This window comes from Corvus hawaiiensis, chromosome 2 (genome assembly GCF_020740725.1).
Source record: "Corvus hawaiiensis isolate bCorHaw1 chromosome 2, bCorHaw1.pri.cur, whole genome shotgun sequence".
Taxonomy (NCBI): Eukaryota; Metazoa; Chordata; class Aves; order Passeriformes; family Corvidae; genus Corvus; species Corvus hawaiiensis.
In genome coordinates, this window is record NC_063214.1 from 96,492,440 (window position 1) to 96,515,046 (window position 22,607).

General features: G+C 41.4%; 1 protein-coding gene across 3 annotated transcripts in view; it reads right to left on the reverse strand.

The window, feature by feature from the left end:
• Positions 1–22,607, reverse strand: part of TMEM255B (transmembrane protein 255B) — a 69,239-nt gene that overhangs the window by 17,430 nt on the left and 29,202 nt on the right. For 2 of the 3 annotated variants that reach the window (XM_048327335.1, XM_048327325.1), the window contains one exon: positions 20,809–20,898. The exons of the other annotated variant lie outside the window; for it this stretch is intronic. In XM_048327335.1, coding sequence (XP_048183292.1) covers positions 20,809–20,898 — 90 coding nt within the window. The remainder of the gene's footprint in view (positions 1–20,808; positions 20,899–22,607) is intronic. 3 annotated transcript variants of the gene reach the window in all.

The window sequence follows — 22,607 nt, forward strand, 5'->3', positions numbered from 1 at the left end:
GCAGTATATATGCAAAAAATCGTAGTCATGTTAGACAGTATCTCCATTGTAAGCCCCCCCTACAGTGTCCCTTTCCTAATCCCACCTTTCCCTTTTACCCTATGTCCTATTACCCCCAGTGTATTCCCAATCCGTTTTTTCATCCATGGTTTCCCTCACAAAACCATGCTTTTGCCAATTGTTTCCCCAAAAATCCCTTTCCAATGCCGAGTGGGGGATGAAAAGGGGGAGGGAAGAAGTTAAACCCTCTCCTGCCTCAGTTTCCCCACAAAGCATGCTCAGAGTTCTGTCTCCCTTCTGTCAGCCCTAAGATGTTCCACAGAATCTGTTTGGACATTTAAAGACTCAGGAGGGTGGCTTGTTTTGTTTTGAAACTGTTCTTGTTATGTTTATCCAGTTGTTTTCATTCTCCTTTTATTAAAATAAAACGGGTGAGGTGTTGGGGTCCCTATCCTGCCATGTAGCCCTGGGAGAGGGGCCCTGAGGGCACAGACACGGGGCTTCCCTGTCCCTGCTCAGCCTCGTTCCCATTGGTTGGTTTGTGTTCCCTGCGCGGGCAGAAGGACCCTTGGTCCCGTGACTGGAACAGTTCCTGGGCAGAGCCCCGGCCATGCGGCTGGAGAAATAAACATCTCTGAAACAGCTATCAAGAATCTGTCTGTCCGTATATATTTCCTTTCCACGGGACTCCTGGTTTGATATATGCGTGTTGCAGGATCCCCACTGCAACAAAACCCCAGAAGCAAAACAAAGAATAATGAAGAAATTAAGGCAGAAAGAGAAAGCAATTTACATTGTTTGGTTTTGCCTTATTTTCCATTTATGCTATTGCAAAAGATGCATTCACTGCTCATATTTCATATTTTGCTTGTTACAGTTCCCACAAACTGATATAAAGGAAGAACACAATGAAATATCCTTGGCCAGATGGAAAATGTGTGCTTCTGACCTTGGCAAACAGCCACTTTGAAAGCTGGAGGGTGCATACCTCAGTCAGTTTCAGGACTAGACCATATTTGTTTTGGGAGGATTTGACAACATGAGTCCCCTGTGATCCAATGTCGATACCAAAGCAGTGTTGGAATTTCTTAAGTTTGCAAAAAAAAGAAGAATTTTTCAACTTCCCATCACTTATCTAGTCCTGATCTGTGCCTTCAAAAGCATTCAAGTGCTCATTGCTCCTCAGTATGTCAGTCAGACCAGATACGAGACAGAAGATGCAAACCCACTATCTGCCATCCCCTCTTTCCATGCCAACTTACAAGCAAAGGACTATTTAAGTTGTTAGCAGAAATCTTCACTGATTAACTTTCACTGCATTTTAAAGCTTTAAGATCCATCCAGGAATAACCTAGAAATTGCAGAAAGATCTGCACTACTTCACATCATAAGCAGAGTATTCTCTGCTTGTTGGATAATGAAGTGTGAACTGTATAGATCTGCTGATCCAAAATGCATAATTAGTCAAATTGCAGAGCTAGGCAGGAATGCAGACAGATCAATGAATAAAGCTCCTCCATCAGCTTGTTTGCCTTTCTGATTACTCCAGCAAACTTAAGCAAGTTTGAACATCAGCTCTCAAGGGTTAGAGAAAGGTTAGCTTCCTGCATCCAAAAATATTTATTTATACTACACAAGTGTAATAAAAAATGCTTCAGTAACTCTTTTTCTCTAGAGGAAAAGCAAATACCACATGAACAGCATGCCATATCTTGAACTAGGTCAACATTCTTCCACAGTCCTGGGAAAGCATTAGCCTTCAGCCATGACTTCCAGGGACAGTTCTGGTTGGGAGGTCTAAGAAGATTGCAGTTTCTCTGCCAGAACAAGGAGCTGACAAGTAGAGTAGCTCTGGAGGACTTCATCGTTACAAACAAGGAAAGTTTGGTCAGGGATGTGAAGGTCAGGGGCAGCTTTGCCCCTAATGATATGGTGGGGTTCAGAATCTGGAGAGGATGGAGCAGGATCGCAACTCTGGGCTCGAAGAAAGGAGACTTTGGCTTATTCAGTGATATGTTTGGAAGAATCCTATGGAATACAGTACTGGAAAGCAATGAGGTCCAGGAAAGTGGGTTGATATTCAAGGTTCACCACCTCCTAACTGAGAAACAATTCATCCCAACCAGCAGAAAATCAAGCAAAGGCAGCATGAGGCCTCTGTGGATAAACAAGGAGCTCCAGATGTAACTCAGGCATGGAAAGGAAGTCTATGAGAAGTGTGATAAGGGGGAAATCACCAGGGAGGAAAATAGGGAAATTATATGAGCATGCATGGAGAGGTTAGGAAAGCCAAAGCTTTCCTGGAATTCAATCCATCAAAGCTTGCAAAGGGCTAGAAGAAGGGCTTCTATGAGTGTATTAGCAGCAAAAGAGAGATCAGGAAAATACGTGCACATTACTGAGTAAGGCAGGCAACATGGTACAAACACATGGTAATGGTCAAGGTATTCAGTGCCTTCTTTGCCTTGCTCTACTGTGCAGACCAGTGGGAAAATCTGGCACAAGAAAGGATTACCCTTGCTGAAGGGGGATCAGTTTAAAGAACATTTAAACAGAATGGAGATACATCCTATCTTCAAGGATGACAAGGAAGAGAATCAAGGGAACTACACACTGGTGGGAAGGGATGGAGCAAATAATCTTGGAAGCAATTTACAAACATCTCAAGGACATGAAGGTGATTTGGAGTAGTCAGCATGGATTTAACCCTCTTCAAGGATGTGACTGGCTTGGTGGATGAGTGGAGCTCCTTGCTCACCTGCCTCTGATCTTTATCTTCGCTAATCACTCTGGCAGTCTCTCATTCTCACAGACAAGCTGATGAAATATGGGCTAAATAAATGGACAGTGAGGTGGACTGAAAGTTGGCAGAACTTCTGAGGTCATAGTGTTGGGAGTAGTGACATGAAGTCCATCTGGAGGTGACTTAATAGTTGTCTACCCCAGGGGTTAATACTAGGGACAATATTGTGTAACATCTTAATTACTGAACTGGATGGGTAGAGTACACCCTCTGCTAGCTAGCAGATGATACAAAACTGGGATGAGTGGCTGAAACACCAGAGACCCGTGTTATTGTTCAGAAGGACCTGGGATGGAGAAATGGCCCACAGGAACCTCAACAAGTTCAGTACAGGGAAATGTCAAATCCTGCACCTGTGGAGGAATAATCCCATGCACCAGAAAAGACTGGAGCCTGACTGTCTGGAGAGCACCTTTACAGAGAAGGACCTGAGGGTCCTGGTGGGTAACAAGTTAAACATGAACCAGCAATGTGTCCTTGTGGCAGGAAAAGCCAGCAGTATCCTTGACTGCATTACCAATAGGCCCAGGAAGGTGATCCTTCGTCAACACTGGTGAGACATATCTGGAATACTGGGTAAAGTGCTGGACTCCCCAGTATGAGAGAGACCATGGACATGGTCTGTGAATTAACAAACTTTAGTATCTGTGATAAGAGAAGCAGAGCTGGGATTGTTCAGCCTGGAAAACAGAAAGTTCCCATGTACCTTATCAATATGGATCAATACTTGATGGGGAAGTGAAGATGGAGCCACATTTCTCTCAGTAGTGTCCAGAAAAATTACAAGATGCAGTGGGCACAAACTGAAATACAGGAATTTCCATTTAAACATAAGAAGAAACCTTTTTTATTCTATGGGTGATTAAACATTGGAACAGGTTTCCCAGAGTGGTTGTGGAGTCTCCAGCCTTGGAGATACTCAGTCTGGACACTGTTCTGAGCCACCTGTACTAGCTGACACTGACAGGTGGTTGGATTAGAAATCTCCAGAGGTTCTGCCCAGTCTCAGCAATCTTCTGATTCTGTGAAGAAGGTCAGAGTCTATGTCAGGGTATGAGCACACTAACAAGTTCTCTCAAACTGACACAGGTTACGAGTTTAGCAGATATACTTTAGTGCCTGGAGACAGATGCTCCCTGGGCTTACCTTCTGGGCATTCATATCCTTACTACAGGTTGCTGATGAGTGATATCACCACACCACACTATGAGGCTGAGTCTGATCCTGAATGCTAAGATACTCCCCTCAGACACCTCTGTAAGGTATCTCTTAAAGGCAGTGAGAGAGCTGTCTAATCTGCCTCCATCAAGTATAGGAAGACCCTCACTTTTGGCCCTCATCTCTTGGCTTACACAGTTTTTCTACCTCTTATACCTTCTTCCTCTTAAAAAATAAACTGGTCCTTTTATTGGTTTGGTCTTTGGTGGAGAAGACAAGCACACTTTTCATCCAAGTGTGCTTGTGACTGGAAGCAGCACTGCTCCCTTGGGAGAGAGGTGATTGATTAATCCATACCAGCTATTATGGCTTGATATTGCTGTGCAGAAAAAAGGTCAGAGCTGTGACGTGGAAGCGACCACAGTGAATACAGTTATTACATTTGCATGCACAATCAAAGCAAGCAAATACCTTCCCTCATGCACCTAATTTTGAACAGCAAGCCTGCTGCACTAGTACAGCCAGCCTTCTGCATTCAGTCTGTTCTCTAAATGCATCCCTATGTGCAATCAAAATAAATGAGTGATGATCAAATGTACAAAAATAACAAAGATTAGATAACATTGGCCTTGTCCAGACACCCACAAAATTTAACACCTAAAGCACACAGCTTTTAAGTAAAGGTACTCTGGGGATGCCAAGAAGTTGCATCGGTAAAAGCTTCCATTTTCCTGTCACAGAGGTGCTCTAGTCTGTCTGTCTGCTAAGGTGTTTATATGAATAAGGCACCACACAGATATTAAAAAGAGTTTAAAAGTTATCCAACAGTACGTCACACCACATAAGAACCTGCTGGACTTTACAGGAGTCTCTAATACCAAAGGCAAATGAGACATACTTTAAAGCTATAAAAATATTCCTGACAGACAGGTCTTAAAATACTTCATATTGCTCACAACAGATTGTATATGAATATAGTATGTACTTACCAGTCCTTGATTCTTCTTGATTCTACTGCTTATAGCAATACTGGTTGAGACAGAGCTAGTTTTACATACTATATATATGTGTGTATGTATATATATACATTTCATCTATTAAGAGTAATTCTAAAGTATATAGCAGCAATATTCTTTTTAACTAATTTAATATCCTTTGATACCAGGAACTTCCTCAACCACTTTTATTGAAACAGAGCTATGTAATACCTCCCATTAAGGTGTAATATTAATTCATTAAAATATTAATATATAATATAAAATGCATTCCCTTTCTCTGCTTCGAGTAAGTCCCTTTGAGTGGAAACGGGCAGGTGGGAAAGTTCTGTTGGTTAGAGCTCTGTTGATACATGCAGAGGACAAAATATGTAGGCTGGTAAAAAGAGGAAAACTACAAAAATGTAGTTTTCTGCTTGGGTTTGTTTATTTATTGGTGCAAAGGAAAAATGGACAAGTTTTATTCAATCCTTCTGAGCACTGGAAAAGATGATTTCTTAGCTAATTATGTATGACTGAGTTTGTGTATACTGGGCAGGTACAGCCAGAATGCCATCAAGCTAAGTTTAGAAAATTTTCAGATGTGCCAAAAAATCCCCCCCCCCCCCCCCCAAAAAAAAACCAGGACACCCAGTACTTCCCTTTAATTTGAGACAAATCAGAACTGTTCAGCCTTGCACCCTACAAGGCAAACTCTAGCTTTCCCTCTTCTTGAATTTTTTATTTCAATAGTTTTCCAGCATGTGTATTAAAACCTGAGAGTGACAGATGGACAAGAGTGAAGGCTTTATGCCAAGGAAGAGAAGACTTGGTCCAAATACAGAGGGTTTTGGTTTGGCTGATTTCTTTATTTTAAGAGCATACAATAGAAACCCCACATTCTCTTTGATGGTGGGAGCATTGCAGTACGTTTTTTGTGTAAGGAAAGTATTCTTTTAACAGTATCTTTGGTGAATGTCTGTGAGGAAGTTGAAGGGCTCTTAACTGAGGTACAGAAAGAAGTTTCTTCTATGCCAGTTTTTGTTTCCTTGGAGAACAGATATATTTTGGATAACATAGGGAAAATTCTGTTTCTATTATGTGTAAGCTCACTTTCAGAAAACGGAGATATAGCTTAAACTTTATTGAATGAAATGTACACCATACTTTACAAAACATGACTAATAATTTTTTGAAATAATTATATAGTGAGGGCTATTTTTTGCAGTTACAGTATTTATTTACTCTTAGCTTCCATAGCTGCATTGATAGAGGTGTAGATTAATCAGTGCCAGGGAATGTTTCCAGGGCTGAAACTCGAGCATCAAGCCCATTAAATTGTTCGAACTGTGTTGGTGATGGCTTTGGCCTGGGCAAACTCTCACTCTTCCAAAATAATTTCTGGGCATGATTTGTAAACTATTATGGGCCAAGAACCATTCCCAGTAAGTAATTTGGACATTGCCATTTACATTCCAAGAGACTTTGAGAGTGAGGACGTGGGCTTTACCGTGCCAGCTGGCCTGGGGAGCATGGAACTGTCCTGGTCACATGTAAAAGATGAATATAGATAAAACTGAGGAGTCCAAAACCAGAATAATGTTTTTGGTGTCTCATTAGCATCAAGTTTTAATTTTCTGTTTTCAGTTGTTTTCATCTACAGCAAAGCTAGCAATGAATAGGAGAGGGATAGCTGCCAAAATTTTTCAAGTTTAATCCTAAAAACAAACTGAAACATCACCCTTCAGTGCCAGCTCAGCCTTGTGCCAACAGCTGGGTGTTCTGGAGATTATAACTCCCTTCAAGATCACACTCTCTGCTAACTTTCTGAAAACAGGCATGCAAATATGAACAAATAGAAGTTATTAGCAACTAGCTTTTATGCTCCTCTGGAGGGCTAGATGGAGCACAGGTATCTGTGCTCCACACTGGCTGAGAGCACATGGCACATGGGAGCATAAAAACCTGAGAGCTTTCAGACCAAAGATAAAAGAATCTCCTCAAAGAAGGGCCCAACATATTAGGAGCCTGGGAAAGCAGGCAGACTGGATCGCTGTCTGGGGGCCCAAGCTAGAGTTGGTTGGATCCTACCCTGTACAAACAACGAGAGGAAATGCTACAGGTCTTTTGTAATTCCTGTCTCTCTCTGACCAAGGGCTGTTTCTCCATCTTTTTCAACAACACTCCCAATGAGATGGGTGTCTCCTGAGGAAGACTGCTAGAAGATTGCAGGGATTCACAGGAGTGATTAATACAAACATCTTTGTGCTTTCGATCATAAACAAATGAAAAATGCCCATTTAAAAAAAAATTATGAACAGTTTCCATATTGGCTCTGGCCAGTTGGGTATTAGGAACTTCTGAGTCCAAGGTCAGTATTACCAATACTGCAGTGGGGGGGTGTCAGCTTCAAGGAACAAAACATTTTATACCTCAGTTTGCTCCCCAGCCTTGCAACTCCCACACAGAGTACATGACCATACCCTCTAGAATCAGAAACAAGGGTGGATTTTTTTGAGAACGGTTTTGGGCTTTTACTCACTGGCAGATAAACCTACAATTCAGTTTTCAGTTTATAATTTCTGAAGCAGAAACAGCTTTCAGAAAACAATTTATCTTGAAGAATTTCACTGTTATATGGAAAAAGAAGAATCAATACCCCCTGAAATCTCCAAGTCCATATTTCCAATTATTGAACCCACATCAACTGCCAGAAAACTAAGTAAGTAAAATAACAATTTTAAAATGCCTGGTTTCCTGAAGACCTGTATCTTCTTGTGTGTTGTTAAAGAATCTTTAACTTTCTGGTAGTCCAACAGAATGCCTTACACATAATTAATGAGATGTTAAATTTTTGTATACATATAGTTACATATAGTTTGTTTTGTAAACGATTTGCTTACATATAATTATTAACATAGCATTCCTCATATGCCTCATTGAAATTTATTTCTGTAACTAATGCCATTATTTTCAAACCTCTGTATTTCAGACAGCAGCTGGACAGAGAGGAAGAGGGGTCACTGCTCACTGTGTGGCAGGAGCCTCTAGGCAGGACACATCATGTTCTCCCACAGGAAATGTTGCTTCCTTGGACAGGCCATTGTCCTGGGGCTGCCCACCACCACCACTGGGCTCAGTGGGCTTCTCTTCTCCCCCTTCAATATCTGGGACTGCTCTTATGGGAGTGCCAGGCATCAGCCCCTGGCTTTTGCCAGGATGTGCTCTTTCAGTCAGTGCCAGGGATTCTAAGGAGGCTGCCATTGCATCTCCATCTCTCTTACGCACTAAGAAATTCAACCCACATAATAAATTGGCTGTAAGCATTTGGCTGGCAGCTATCTGGAATGCTGTGGTTGCTACAAAACCTCAGGTTTAAAACCACTGTGACTCTGCAAGTCCAGGTGCTAGAAAATAAAGCCATGGACATTATGGAGAGATGACTGAAAGACAGGCATTGTAAAACAAAAACAAACAAACAATTTTTTTTTTATTTTAAATTAAGGAAGTTGGGAAAGGGCAGTTATGGGAAGAAAATTAAATGTCCTACTGGACTTGGCAGTGTTAAGTTTATGTTGAACTTGATCATCTTACAGGTCTTTTCCAACCTAAATAATTCTACCATTCTATGATAATCCTTACCTACTTCACATTTTGACCATGCACCAAGACAGTTTTTTCTAGAATTATTAACAACTTTTATCTCATAGTCACCAAGCTCATAATCAGCTTTTGAATCCAAATGTGTCAGTTCAGTTTCACTTCATCAAGTGGGCTTCCAAGCCTTTCCATTTCTGCATTTCAGCCATTTTCCTCCCCTGTGATACTAGTGATTGTTTCCTACTTTTTCTAATGTTTTGTCCTCTTGATGGCATCACCTTGACTATCAACATGGAAAGTCCTAGGCTGTCATGGTGTGCATAGTGCATGCTGGCTGGGATTTGGGAGGGTGAGTGCTAATAAAAGTGAACCATTTCTGGACTCCCACAGTCCTGTGTGAGTGCAGCAGCCCAGCCCCAAGGTTATGCTACTGCCAAGGGCTGCAGTGGATCAGACCATCAGGAATAGAATATTTTCAATTTTTTTGCTATTTTTGTCAAAATTTATCCAATAATTAGTGAGGTATATTAAGAACCTTTAAGCCCTAGAATTAGGTTTTCACATGTTCTCTTTGCCTAAGGTGCAGACCTGGCTAGTGTTTAATTCAGTTTCTACATATATTGCCCTTGCCTTGAGTCAAGGGTTCCCAAATGTACAGTTGATCAAACCCTTCAAAGCAATGCAGAGTGAGACAGAGACACGCTTCTGTCCATGCCATACTGCTACTGTAACTACAGCACATTAGTGATCCCCTGGTGCAAATAATACAATTAGTACATTCCCAGTGTTGTTTAAGCACTTCAGAGGCAGCCGCCACAGTATCTGGTTACATTCTCTGGGTGAGGTCATGCCACGAGAGCAATTCCACCGCAGTCTGCAGACAGCACTTACCCTTTCTTGCGCTTCTACATCTGCCTTGCATGAATTTAAGAGCTTATCTTCTTCCAGAAATGCTGCACTGCAGCCTAGAGACCCTGCCTATCTTGTCTGCTATTTCTGAAATAACCCAACTATTTCCTATTTTCAGTTCTGAAAACAGGAAAAGCAGCTGGTAGGGCTTAACACCTTTACTCTCACAAACTAGATTTACTTCCCATTGTGCTTTCCAGGGGCTCTTTTTAGGATTTCTATTTAATCGGAAAGACTAGATCCTACAGAATCCTCTTCTCTTAATGCTTGGTAGCACTAGATATTCATTTCAGGTCTTTCAAACCAGTAAATATTCAGAGTACCTGTACACTGTCATGGCTGAAAAACACACACTTTGCAGTGGTAGCCTCAGTCTTACTCTGTTTTGGTGAGGTTTGTGGTCTTGTAGTACCGCTACAGTCAAATGAGAAGCCTCCAGATGCTGGAGCTGCCACATTGCTGGACAATGGTCACTTTCTGATGTGGACTGACAGGTCTGTTCTCAGATGGATATAGATCTGTTAGAAGAGATTAAGTCCTCTTCAAACAGGTGATTTTCTCCCAGTGACTTTTGGCCACACTCTCTGTGGCACGAAGGTGGGAGGAAAGGCCCATCAGCCTTCACAAGCAGATGGAGTGCAGTGGAACAGGCAGAAGAAATGAGAACTGACTCCCCTGCACATTCCCAAGGAGGTTCAGTGGCTCCAGTGCCTTTAGCTGATGCAGGCTCAGGTGGTGGCAAGAAGGAAAGATGTGTGTGCAGAGCTGCTGAGTGACATAGTGCCTGTCTGCTTGGGGCTGCTGCTCTGGCTGCTCCGGGGATAAGGCCACACAAGGCTCCAGTGAGGAAGCCTACTCCTGCCTTAATACAGTAAATCCAAGCCAATACAAATCCAAGGCACAGGAATAGGTCTGCTTTTCTTTAGTCAAGTCTTGCTACTAACGTCTCTCAGGGTGAGGCTACAGACCTTCCCACAATACCTGCAATAGCTATGTTGTGTAGTTAAAAACTTAGACTTACCACTGGCTTTTACACAAGTTTCTAATGATGCAATTAGCTGATACTATTCAAGGCTATAATTTTAGTTATTGCTTGATGCAGTTAGGTATTTAATTGCTTATTATAGTTGATTACTTGCATTGATTACATTACTTTGATTATAGGGTTTGTTATATGAACTGATTGCTCTGTCTTGATTGTAATGATGTTGTGCCATGTGAGTAATTAACGTTTCCACAAGAATGCAAGAACTGTTTATTCTGTTTCTGGTAATGTAACTCAAATACATGAAAAACTGCTCCATCTCCTTCCTTTTGCCTTAATGCCATCAGAATACATAAGAAGTCACAGAACCACAGAATATTCTGAGTTGGAAGGGACTCACAAGGATCATCAAGTCCAACTCTTAAGTGAATGGAATGATCCCACACAGGGATCAAACCTGAAACCTTGGCATTATGAGCACCATGCTTTAACCAACTGAGCTAATCTCATATAAATCTCTAAGTACACTACTGGAAAAAATGTCAGTTTGGAAGACATTGCCTTTACACATCTGAAATACTGAATATCCTGCTGACTGATACGTACAGGGGTTTCATTTATACTGTTCTTTTGGATTTATTTTACAGCAAAGAGAAGGAAAAGAGGCTGCACTAAAAACATCTAATTGAGCAATAGATATGTATTTTAATATCTACATCTACAAATTAAATGCTGGAGGCTTAATTAACATTGCACTGTTGATTTTAATTTTCAGGGCATGGCACAACATATCCCTATTATAATTTAAATAATGTAATAACAACTTCATGTATGAAATTTTTATGTTAGGTATTGAGCAGAAAACAGACAGAAAGCAGGTGTTTATGCCCAGCAATTTGCCATCAAAGCTCCCTATCATTCCTGTAACAGAGAGACCCCCACTGACACACATCAGCCAGGCTGACAGGGCTCATCCAAATGCGAAGGACTGCAGGACTGGGCCCCAAAATGTAAGAGAGGAAAAAGTCCATGAGAGAAGCCTCAAGAGGAACGGAAAGACATGAGTTATAAAAGTAAAATAGTCTAAACAATTAGTGAAATGGTTCATGAATGCCCTGACTGCTCAGGTACAATTAGCTTCTCCCCATCTCCACTGGCTTGTCATTTTGAAGCTCAGATGCATTTCAGAGGATCAGAAATGTTGAAATACATGGCACTCACTGCTCCAGAGGCAAAGAAGTCACTGAATATCCTGATGGGTGGGAATGTGGAGAGAACTGCACTGAGCCATACACACAAGAAAATTCTAGGCAGATTTGGCTAAAAAAATTCTTAACTATGTTACCTTCTTGGAATTTATCATAAGAGACTGAATAAATATATTACAAGTGTGAAGTTCCATAATCTAGCAGTGGTGATGCAATACACTTTAATAAGCTCTTAACAGAGCCATAAATAATCGTCTATCAAAACTTTGTTGAATACCTGGGAACATACTTTCCGTGGACGTTATATGCAACTGAATAATCATCCACCCACAGAGAGAGAAATTCCTGCTACATGATATGATTATTCATACTAATCATGGTTTCTTCTTAAAGGTGAAGCAAATAAAACCTTTTGCTAGGGCAGATTGCAGCATACTGAAACACCCTTAATTTTTACTCTAGTAGAATTTAAAGACTTCAGATCCATGTAAATAAACAATGCCTTTTCCTTTTTTTTTTTTTTAACTCCACTATTTTCTGCACTGAGCAACTGAAAACAGTTTTTCTTTTGAGAAACAATGAAAAAAATTGGGAAGTATTTTTGCTGCAATCTGAAGTCTGCAGGTGGTTACTTTCTCTCCCTCTATATATCTGTGTAGAAGCTTTGCAGTTTTTTCACAGAAAAGAAATGTCTGTTGTTAGTTTAGAAACATTTCTGAGAATAGGAAACAATAAAGGAAATTATCTTCTGCTGGCAGCACATCAGAGTGAAGTAGATTATGCTTTTCAGAACAGACTGCAAGCCCTTTGCCCCAGTTACCCACCTTTCTGAGGATTAAAGTGTAATTAACTTGCTTTGTATGCCTTGCATAAATTCCATCATGGCTGGTGCTTTGCAAAGTAATGAAGTAAAGATGGAAGTAGACAATAAATCTCCCCTGACCCAAGCTGCTATTCTACATTGCTGAACAAATTCTGCCGTCTCTGTCACTCACCTGATTTTTGGATATATAGAAACCACACAGATGCAGAAGACTATAGTCTATGTACAAATGCAGAAGACTATAATCCATGGAAACTAAAATACCAGTGTAATTTTAAATTTGGATCAAATCCTTCTCACTTTCTCACATCTCATATTATTTCTTGCATTAATAATATGATTATCAATATCACTAAAATTTCAGTGTAGAATTTCCCTATCCTATTTCCTTATCTCTGGAGCTGATTTACAATGTACTCAGTGGAGTTTGTACCTATCTAAATACATTAGAAGCAAAGCTAAAAGAAAATAAATTAATTTTCAGAGCCAAAGAAACTGGAAGTGCCAGATTTGCTACTATCCCATTGTGCTAAAAATTCTGCCCAGTTGTACACTGACATTGTGGTCTATGTGCAACGGGATCATGCAATTAAATGGCAGTGGCATTTAACCATTAGCTTTCAAACAGTCAAACATGTGGGTCATTCCCTTAACGTTTTCTCACAGTACGAACTCCCAATCTAAAAGAGAAGAGCAGTCTTCCTCCCTCCCTATTGCATGTAATTGTAGTAAGACGGTCTTACTGCATCTGCACAGAACTCTTCCCTCAAAGCTGCCTTGCTGCAATTTGAATGACCAAAGTAATGACATTAATGAGAGATCTCAATTTGGGCTGTTACATCTCAAAGAGGGAAGCCAATGGACCCGTGTTTATGTCAGGGGCCTAGGGAATCCTGGACCAACCCTTGGTTTTGCCAGCAGTGAAGGGATTTGTTCTATACAGTGGGGCAGAGGGGAAACGAATTCAGAACCTCTCTTCTTCCTTCTCACAGCAAGTGAATTCCTCTTTGATATTCAAACACAGTGTGTGTGCTGCCTAATGGTTTAGACATTTCTGTTTGGTTGGCACAATACCAGCCCTTTTCCCTCGGGAGAACAAGTCACAGTGGGGAAGAAAAAAGGGATTTTAAAGAATTTACAATTTGGCTAAACCTGAAAGGAATTTCAGGGGGAAAAAAAAAAAAAAAGGCACTGTATAAACAGGGGGCTTTGTCCCTGCCAGGGTGAAAGGCTTTGCAAACTCAAGGGGGAATCATAAGATGTACTCCATAAAAAAGGGTTGCCATCATTTTTCTTACTACAAAATATCTGGCAAACTAATGCATACCACCAGCTCCTCTGTAATGTCAGTATATTCAGGCTGCATGCATAGTACTTACCTGTCTGGAAACAGAGGAGTATCCAACTGCAGATTTGTGGGTACAAAGACCCTGTATCTGTGTTCTAGACCAGAAAACATTAGTAAGATGGCAGTTTAGTTGACGAGTCCCTGGATGCATCCAATACATTCAATATATGTGTATTCATATATATTAATATATTGAATGTATTCATCATTGGGTTGTTTTGTACGTTATCCAGTATGTGAGTAATAGTGGTTTTAGTAGAGATATTACTTCAGTTATGTTCATGTAAAGATTGCATTTCCTCTGTTGATTTGAAGACCAGCAAACCTAGATCAGAAATCTTGATAAATGATTTTCAAGTGTTTTTAATCTATCAAATCCTAAACATTTTCCAGCAGAGAACAGGTCCTGGCACCACACAGACAGGTCTAACAAGAGGTAATAGAGTTTTCACCTGACTGCAAAAATAGTTCACAGGAGCCTTCTTTGAAGACCCTGCTCTAGAATGACCTCCTGAATAACAAAGGCTAATTTCATTCCAAGACATATGCTTCAAGTTCATAACCTCTGGATAAGCTTCATAAGATTACACAAAAAGAAGCTTGGGATTTAAATATTTCAGTGATGGAGAACTATCCATAACCTTGACAAAGCTGCTTCCATAATTCATTATTGTCAAAACCATGTCTGCTCCATGGTTTGAATCTCTTTAGCATTGACTTCAACTCACGGCATTTACTTTGTTTTTTGCAAGAGACTAAAACCCTTTGCTATCAGATAACCTTTGACTACACTGATACATTAGAGAGGCCATGATCAATTTACCTGTCAACCTTTCCTGTGTTAAATGAAATAAATCAAACTTTTGAGTACTGTTACTAAAAGCTACCACTTCAGATTTCAGATTTTTCTTCTCCAAACTCTTTCCAAGTCAATAAGGTCCTTGGCAAAGCACCAAGAAATACCAGAGGTGGAATCAGTAATCTCACAGTGGTCCCACAGGCTATTCCTATATTGTCAGTTAAAAGCCAGAGATCAAACTCCACATGGTCCCACCACTTTCCTCACACCAACACAGCTTAGCATCATATGTCCAGTTCCGATCTGGTTTCAAAATAGCTTGTGGGGGTGGTCTGAAACTCTTCTGTAATGTCAGTACATTCCCTTCTACTAGATTTCCTTGTGACTTCTGTTGTGAGGCTTTTGACTTATGTACCTCTGACTAATTTACCTTTCACAGGACTGGGCACTCCTGACCTGTAATGTGCTTCACAGGGAAAATATATCTGAGTAACAGGAACAAAAGTGATAGTACAACAGCCTCCAAGCTTTTCAGGCCCTCCAGGAAAATTCCTTTTCAAAGTTTTTGCCCTTTGATTTAAAGTATTGGATGTGTGACTGTGGTTGTCTTGCAGTACAAAAGAGAAATCTTGGCAGATGGGCTTCAGCTGGTTGCAAGAATCCTCCTTTGCTCCAACCCTTGAACTAAGTTCATAAAAAAGAATTAATTCCACCCCGTAAATGGTTGGTACTCTAGGAATGCAATCTGTGCTTCCCATCTCAGTGTCAGATGCAATGTCTTATACTAGGATTAATACTCTGGGATAGTTGACCATTGGCATCAAAATTCACTAGTTGGAAACTCAAGCACTCTATATTTAGGAAGATCACAAATGAAACAATTTTACCTTGGTGGACCCTCAATATAAAAATCACTACTGAACTAGCACTAGCTTTCAGTTACAAATGTTTAGTACTCACTCTACTAAAAAACCAAAAATACAACTGCACAGCCTTTCACAGATTCACAGAATACTTTGGGTTGGAAGAGACCTTTAAAGCCCATCTAGTAGCAATGAGCATCTTCAACTAGACCAGGCTGCAGAGTCCTGTCCAACCTGACCTTGAATGTTTCCAGGGCTGGGGCACCTACCACCTACCTCTCTGGGAAACCTGTTTCAGTGTTTTACCACCCTCATCGCAAAAAATTCTTCCTTATATTTAATCTAAATTGACCCTCTTTTAGTTTAAAACCATGACCCCTTGTCCTATCAAAACAGGCCCTGCCAAAAATTTTGTCTCTATCTTTCTTATAAGCCCCTTTAGGGCTTATAAGGCCCCAACTGGTTTCCATGGACCCTTCTCCTCTCCAGGCTAAACAACCCCAGCTATCTCAGCCTGTCTTCACAGGAGTGGTGCTTCATCTCTCTGATCATCTTTGTGGTGCTGCTCTGGACTTGCCCAGCAAAGGGGTCCATGTCCTTTCTGTATTGATGAGGACTCCAGAGCTGGATACAGCACTCCAGGTGGGGTCTCACCAGAGCAGAGCAGAGGGGCAAATCACCTCCCCTGACCAGCTGACCACACTGCTTTGGATGCTTTTTATGGTATATGCTATGCCATGCTATTATATTAATGAGTCATGCAGGATGGAAATGGAATTAAAAGTAATTAGCTGTAATTTTGTCTCATGTGGCAACATGGAGAACGTAAAATGCATTTAGTGCTGTTCTCCAGAGAATCCATCTAACTTAATTCCAGTGAGAAATTATTCTTTGAGTTGTGCTTTCTACCAACTGTTGTCAAGGTAACAACTTTATTAGACATGGAATACAACTATTTTGTTTTTTCTTCAAAGGGAAAGCCAACAGGCTTGCTCAGAACATTTTCAAATGGCTTTTTAGAGCATCTGGCCTGTAGTGTGCAAGACTGTGGCCTGTGTTCCATGCCAAGGGCATATGGAGTCACCCTGTAGTAAAATGCCGCGGTGGCCGGCAAAGCCGCCGGTCACCCTGCTGCTGTCCTTGCCTGAGCGTCTGTAACCTGCATGAGAAGCTCCAAAGATGGGCAGAGGATTGACATCCTCGGCCACGGGGTGTGCAAGCCCCGGATGGTGCTGCCAGCTCCTGAGGGCACACATGCAGCACCAGCATCCTCTGCCCAGGCCTCAGGGAGCAGCTGGGAGCCCACAGGGCACTGCTGGGCGGGCGTCTCTGCGCCTCTGCCAGGGAACTGCTCGTACCACAGAAACCAGCAGACCTTCATCACATAGAATGTATTTATAATGCAGCTATTTGTGCACTAGGTCGGGGCTGACAACTTGACACTACTTAATAGAGAAGCTTTGGAGTTCTACAAACCAGAGCTCAATTTGCATGAGCATCCCTCAGATCAAAGACTCCATTTTCCCATCGCCTTGTCTCTGTGCCTCCCAGAAAGTGAGTTTACATAAAATGCCTGTCTCATTGAACAGTGTTTTGAGTTAACATATATAAAGAGAAGGCAAATATCTCAAGTTTAATATCTAAACTCCCAAATCAGTGGGTAATTACCCAGCTGATACACTTCAGCAGTCCACAAGCTGCACTTAAACCACGTGGGCGAAGATCCGAATCCAGGAGTGTTTTAATATCCTCTAGTTCAGCTAGGTTTGTTCTCAGGTTCATTTCAGGGCTTAGCACCTGATGATATATTCTATTTTAATTAATTCCTTAAGCCATCACTATCAAGAGGAAGAAACTAGGTCAGCTGAAAATTAAATTAAATCTATATTACACAGAAGTGGCTTTGCAGAAGAGGAGAGGAACAACGTAACACTGCTTGGTTTGGTGTGCATTCTAGACCTTAACTTGGACAAGCAACTCTGACTTCCATAGCACCCAGCTTTTCCTTCACAGAATCACAGAATACACTAGGTTGGAAAAGGCAATTTATTCACTTCATACCTGGATTTCTTGCTGCTGGCTATTTTAGGCTCTTCCTGGAGCACAACTGCAAAGCTAAGGATCATGTGGCAATGGTCAAGGCTTGCAGTCATGAATAATAGGTTGCAGGTACTGCAGAGAATAATGTGTAGCTGAGGTGTGGCAGGGTGTGGTGGGAGGAGGTTGTAGAATGATCTCCAATAGCACAATTGGACTATGCTTGTCTGCTAAATAACAAAATGTCTCAAGCAAACATAAATGCACATAAATTCCTTTAATCACCATATTTTTCGGAAATAACATCACTACACTTTAATTTCAACTTCGATTTATTTCACTTGATTCTGGTTTGGGGTTTTTTTTAAAGGTGAATTACAACTGCAGTATTTTTAAAATAAGCTACTGCTATTTTAAATCAAGCTACATTTCCTTCAGTGCTCTTAATTTTATAAATGGTGTGATCCAGAGCTTTCTATAAAGCAAAGTAAGTCTTAAATAATTTAAGTATCTCTTTTCTGAAATACATCCATTTCCTGGAAGAAATGTTGTCAATTTCATGCCTTCTTGGGAAGGAAATAAAACAGAGAAAAGTATTTTATTATTCTATCCACAAGTTTTATAAGAGCAGGAGAAAATGTGCAACAATGGTAGTCCCCACTCCACTGCAGGCACATACTAGGAAAAATCTGTAATTATGTGATTTGTCCTCTTCACATCCTTCCCAGCTCAAATGAAGCTAAAAGCAAAATGAAGAAGGGGACACATTTCTTATTTCAAATTTGTGTGAAGGATGTTATATTTGTTGTCATTCTGAAGACTGCTTGGCTTTAGCTACCATTTCTCACAAAAAGCTTATGGCTTTAGTATAGACTAGCCACCTGCTATGACATGGCAGGAATTTGTCCTTTCCCTGACTGGAGGACAGTTTAGTCCAACTCTTCAGCAGTTATGTCCCAAAGGCAGTGGACAAAGTGGCAAAAGCACAACCCAGGTCTGAAAAAGGCTGGTACTGCCTGTAGGGAATGGACTGAATGTGGTGCTGATGCTCTTCCTGTAGGAAATGAGCTGTGATGCAAAAAGGACATAACACAGTGGCAATGACACCGTAGTCTGCATGGCACATGTTCTTTTGATAAGGCCCCACCATTCCTGTAAATTACATTGGGAGCACACTTACACTATCAACCCTACAGACTTTCCCAGGTGTTTTAGTCAGAGAAATTTGGTGATGTACACGTTTACTTCACCTGATCCTATCAAGTTCCTTATTAAGCAGAGGAGAATGAGTTGAAGTGAGTGTGAACATACTGAGATGTAAATTAGTTTTCCAACAAATGGTGCTACTTAGTATTTCTTTGCTCTGCAATAGGTGAAGGAGACAGCAATAGATAGCTGTGACACACAAAACTAAGCCCAAATGTAAACAAATGGACGTGGATTTCCATGAAGCCTGTCATGATGTGACTGAAGCAGGATCATGTTATTGGGCTGTACATCTCCAGCACTCTGGGGAATGGCTGGATGGTGACCAGCCCCTTCCAGCCTCCAGCTCTGCATAGGGGATGCAGTCATATCCAGACACTGACCTAACCAGACACAGAACTGCACCCCAGATTGTAAAATGTGTTTTACTTGGGTGAGTGCAATGACTTTGTGCCTTGGTGTTCTCCTACTGAAGACACCTAGAAAGGAGAGAGGGGCGACGCCTGTCTCTGTGCTTGAGATTGAGCACACACTGTCCCCTGACACAGTACCTTGCCTCAGAGAAGCTGTGTCTACCCCCAGCAGTGGGGGGCTGTGGCTGCACAGCTGCACTGCAGTTATAAGGTGTAAGACTGTACAAGTGCCATCTGAACACTTCCTAATGATCACATTAAAGCAGGACAGAGATAAGTCCAGCTCCTGGGAAATTACACAATCACAGAATCATCTAGGTTGGAAGAGACCTTCAGGATCATCCAGTCCTACCATCAACCTTAAATCACCGCTACACCATATCCCTAAGTGACACATCCAGATACCTCTTGAACACTTCCAGAAATGGTGACTCCACCATCTTCCTGGGAAACTTTTCTCCAATGCTTAACCACTCTCTCAGTATCCAATCTGAATCTCCCCTGGCTCAACTTAAGGCCATTTCTTCTCAAACTTTCAAGTGGAACATAGCAGAAGAGACTGACCTTCCCCTCACTATGACCTCCTTTCAAATAAATAACCTCCCAACCCCAGTTCCCTCAGCCACTCCAGGACAGGTCCAAAATTTCGATAAGTGGCAGTGGTTTTCCAGGGCTCAACCACTGATTTTTCTGGAGCAGGGAATCTAAATAGGAATTTGCTCCCCTCCTCTTTTAAGCAGCTCCCATGGAAAGGCTCCCTGGGCCTATGCTAATCAGAGATAGTTAAACCAGGTGTCATCCAGACCAGCTACAGGGTAAATCCAAGAAAAAGCAGGCCACTTCGGCATCATGCAGGGTCTGTATAGCACAAAACATCAATCCTACAATCCAGAGCATTTATCCATGCTCACATTGCACGCTTCAGTTGGTTATACCAATAGATGTCTCTTGTCTTATGCAATACATGTGTGACTCTGAAACCCACGTTTGGTTCAAAGCCCTCTTCAATAACAGTAAAATATAAAACAGTTTATAACTTTATGTTCCAAGTGATCTAAAGCCTAGTTATTCTGAGGTATTTGCTAACAGAAATTCAAGTAGGGTTCCACTGATGCCAGTGTGGTTATGCTGCCCCTCAATGAACAAAAGCAGAAAGATGAGCAGGCCCATGGTATTTCATAGCAGAGAGAGGCTAATATACCATCACAGTTGCTGTATTATTTAGCATACTACATCTGACCTCTAATGTCTATTAACACGTATGACTACTTATTTCCTGATGATTTTGGAAATCAAAGCTCAATTAAAAGCTAGGGTTTAGACTGATTTTCAGGTATTCTATCACAAAAGATAGAACAGCAAACAACACATTTCTAACATATAAACTGGAATACTCAAATCCGATCAGGTCTTCTGGTGCTCATCACTGTCTGTGCCCACAAAGCCTTTGTGCAATAGGAAACAAATGGTGGTAGTGGTTGAAATGCCTTCCTTTTCTAAGCAGATATACCTTTTAGCATGCCTTTCATTACATCATTTTATATCACCTCTCTATTTGGAATCTCCACCAAGAACAATCAAAACCCTAATATACTGCTAAATATAAACCAAAAGAAAATACTTTCCTGCTAGAAATGACATAAATAATCCAAATTGAAAGATTACAAAATCACTGTACTTACTATGTGCCGTGCTGCGAACACTCCATCAACTATTGCACAACAGAAGGCTGCCACCACACCAAAGCTGATAAACACGATGGAGGCCACCAGCTGAGAAGAGAATAACAGATGGAGCAATGTTTTCAGTAAAATTCTTTAAGTAAAACAATTACACTAGTTTTTCAAGTATTCTGAAATTATGGTTTCCGCTGCTGTAATTCACTTTAGATCAGTGTGTCAGGATGACACTCATGCAGTAGTAAAAAGGCAGAAATTCTTGATGCTGAGTTGACAGACCACCAAGCCTACTAGAAAAAGTTTAAATCTTTCAAGAGAAAATTAGGTCAGCTGCAAGAGTTATTAAATTCAAAGGTGATTTCTTCCAAATCAACTTATTTAATAAAACAGCGGAGCTTTGCCATAGGGACATGGCAAAAAGTCATGTTCCCGTTGGATCACATAAATCTTTAGAGCTTTACTATGTGGTATTATTTCACACCAACAGATAAAGACATCCTTAGTAAGTTAATAACTAGCCCGTGAACTATTCAAAATCTTTTGTCATCCCAAATAGCTTATGCCACAAAAAAATCAGAGATTCACAGGACTGGTACCTGTGGAAGGGCTGGGGTGTGCTGCCTTGGTCCCTGCCCTTGTTGGGGTTTCCAGCCTCAGAGTGGGCACAGCAGAGCACAGCAGAGCTCAGTGAGTGTCCCAGCTGCAGCACAGACAGCACACTGTCTTCATTAGCCTACTAGCCATAGCTTTAGACCTTGTTCTACCTCCCAGACTGCTTCATTCATTAATTCTCTCTCAGCAGGATTGTGGATGGTGCAGTGCTGGAGCACAGCGCTGGCACAAGCAATGTGGTGGTATGGAGGGCTCGGGGTGAAAGGCTGTGCACTTTGGGCATGCTGAGGCTCCTGCTCGCTGTGCTGCAGCTCTGACAGCAACTGCAGGGCTAGAACAATCCCAGACACGGCAAGTTTCCTGCCCAATTCACTCTGGAGAGTGCAACAGCACTTAGAAAGAACATGGAATGCATCTCCACCAGGGACCAGTCAGAGTGCTGTTGGCACACGCTTCTGAGATGACACTGGATTTTGAGGTCCCGCCTGAAGGGTGCAGTGCTGTGAGCCAGGTGAGATGAAGTCCTGAAAGACCAACTCTACACTTGGCAAGGTAATCCCCTGGGCTGGTTAGCCCCAATGCCATCAGAAGAGGAAGAGATGCTGTCAATCCTTCATCTCCCAGAGTAGAGGGTTTTGTGACGTTGAGGACTCTGCATCCTGAGTTTGGATGAGTGGGTTCCTGCAGGGTATAAGGTGAACCTAACATGCACTCTCTGGCTATGTTTTTAATGTAATGTCTCTGGCACTTCTCAGGCAAAGTCACAAGAGGAACCCTTTGAAACACCCTATACAATAGGTTCATTTTAATTTACAACAGTATTAAGTTATAGTTAATAACAGCAACAGATTAAAAGATTTTCTTAAAAACTGACAGGACAGCATCTTTTATTGATAGAGCACATGGAAAAGGGATTCAGTTAATAATGTGGAATGTTTTTGTTATTTATTAGTCATTGAGTGCTCCTTCACAACATGTACTCCTGAAATGCCCAGGTACAAATTACCAAAATTACATCCATACAGTTCATATATCCTTTTGCCTATACAAAATCCAGATCTGCATTACCTAGATCCCATTTTCACAAATCTGTAAGGCATCGCTAACTCACTTGAAAAATGGACTCTAGCTTGAGCTAGGTTAAGCACAGTACAATGTCAGTAGAGCTTCCAGGGGATGCAGCATTGGTG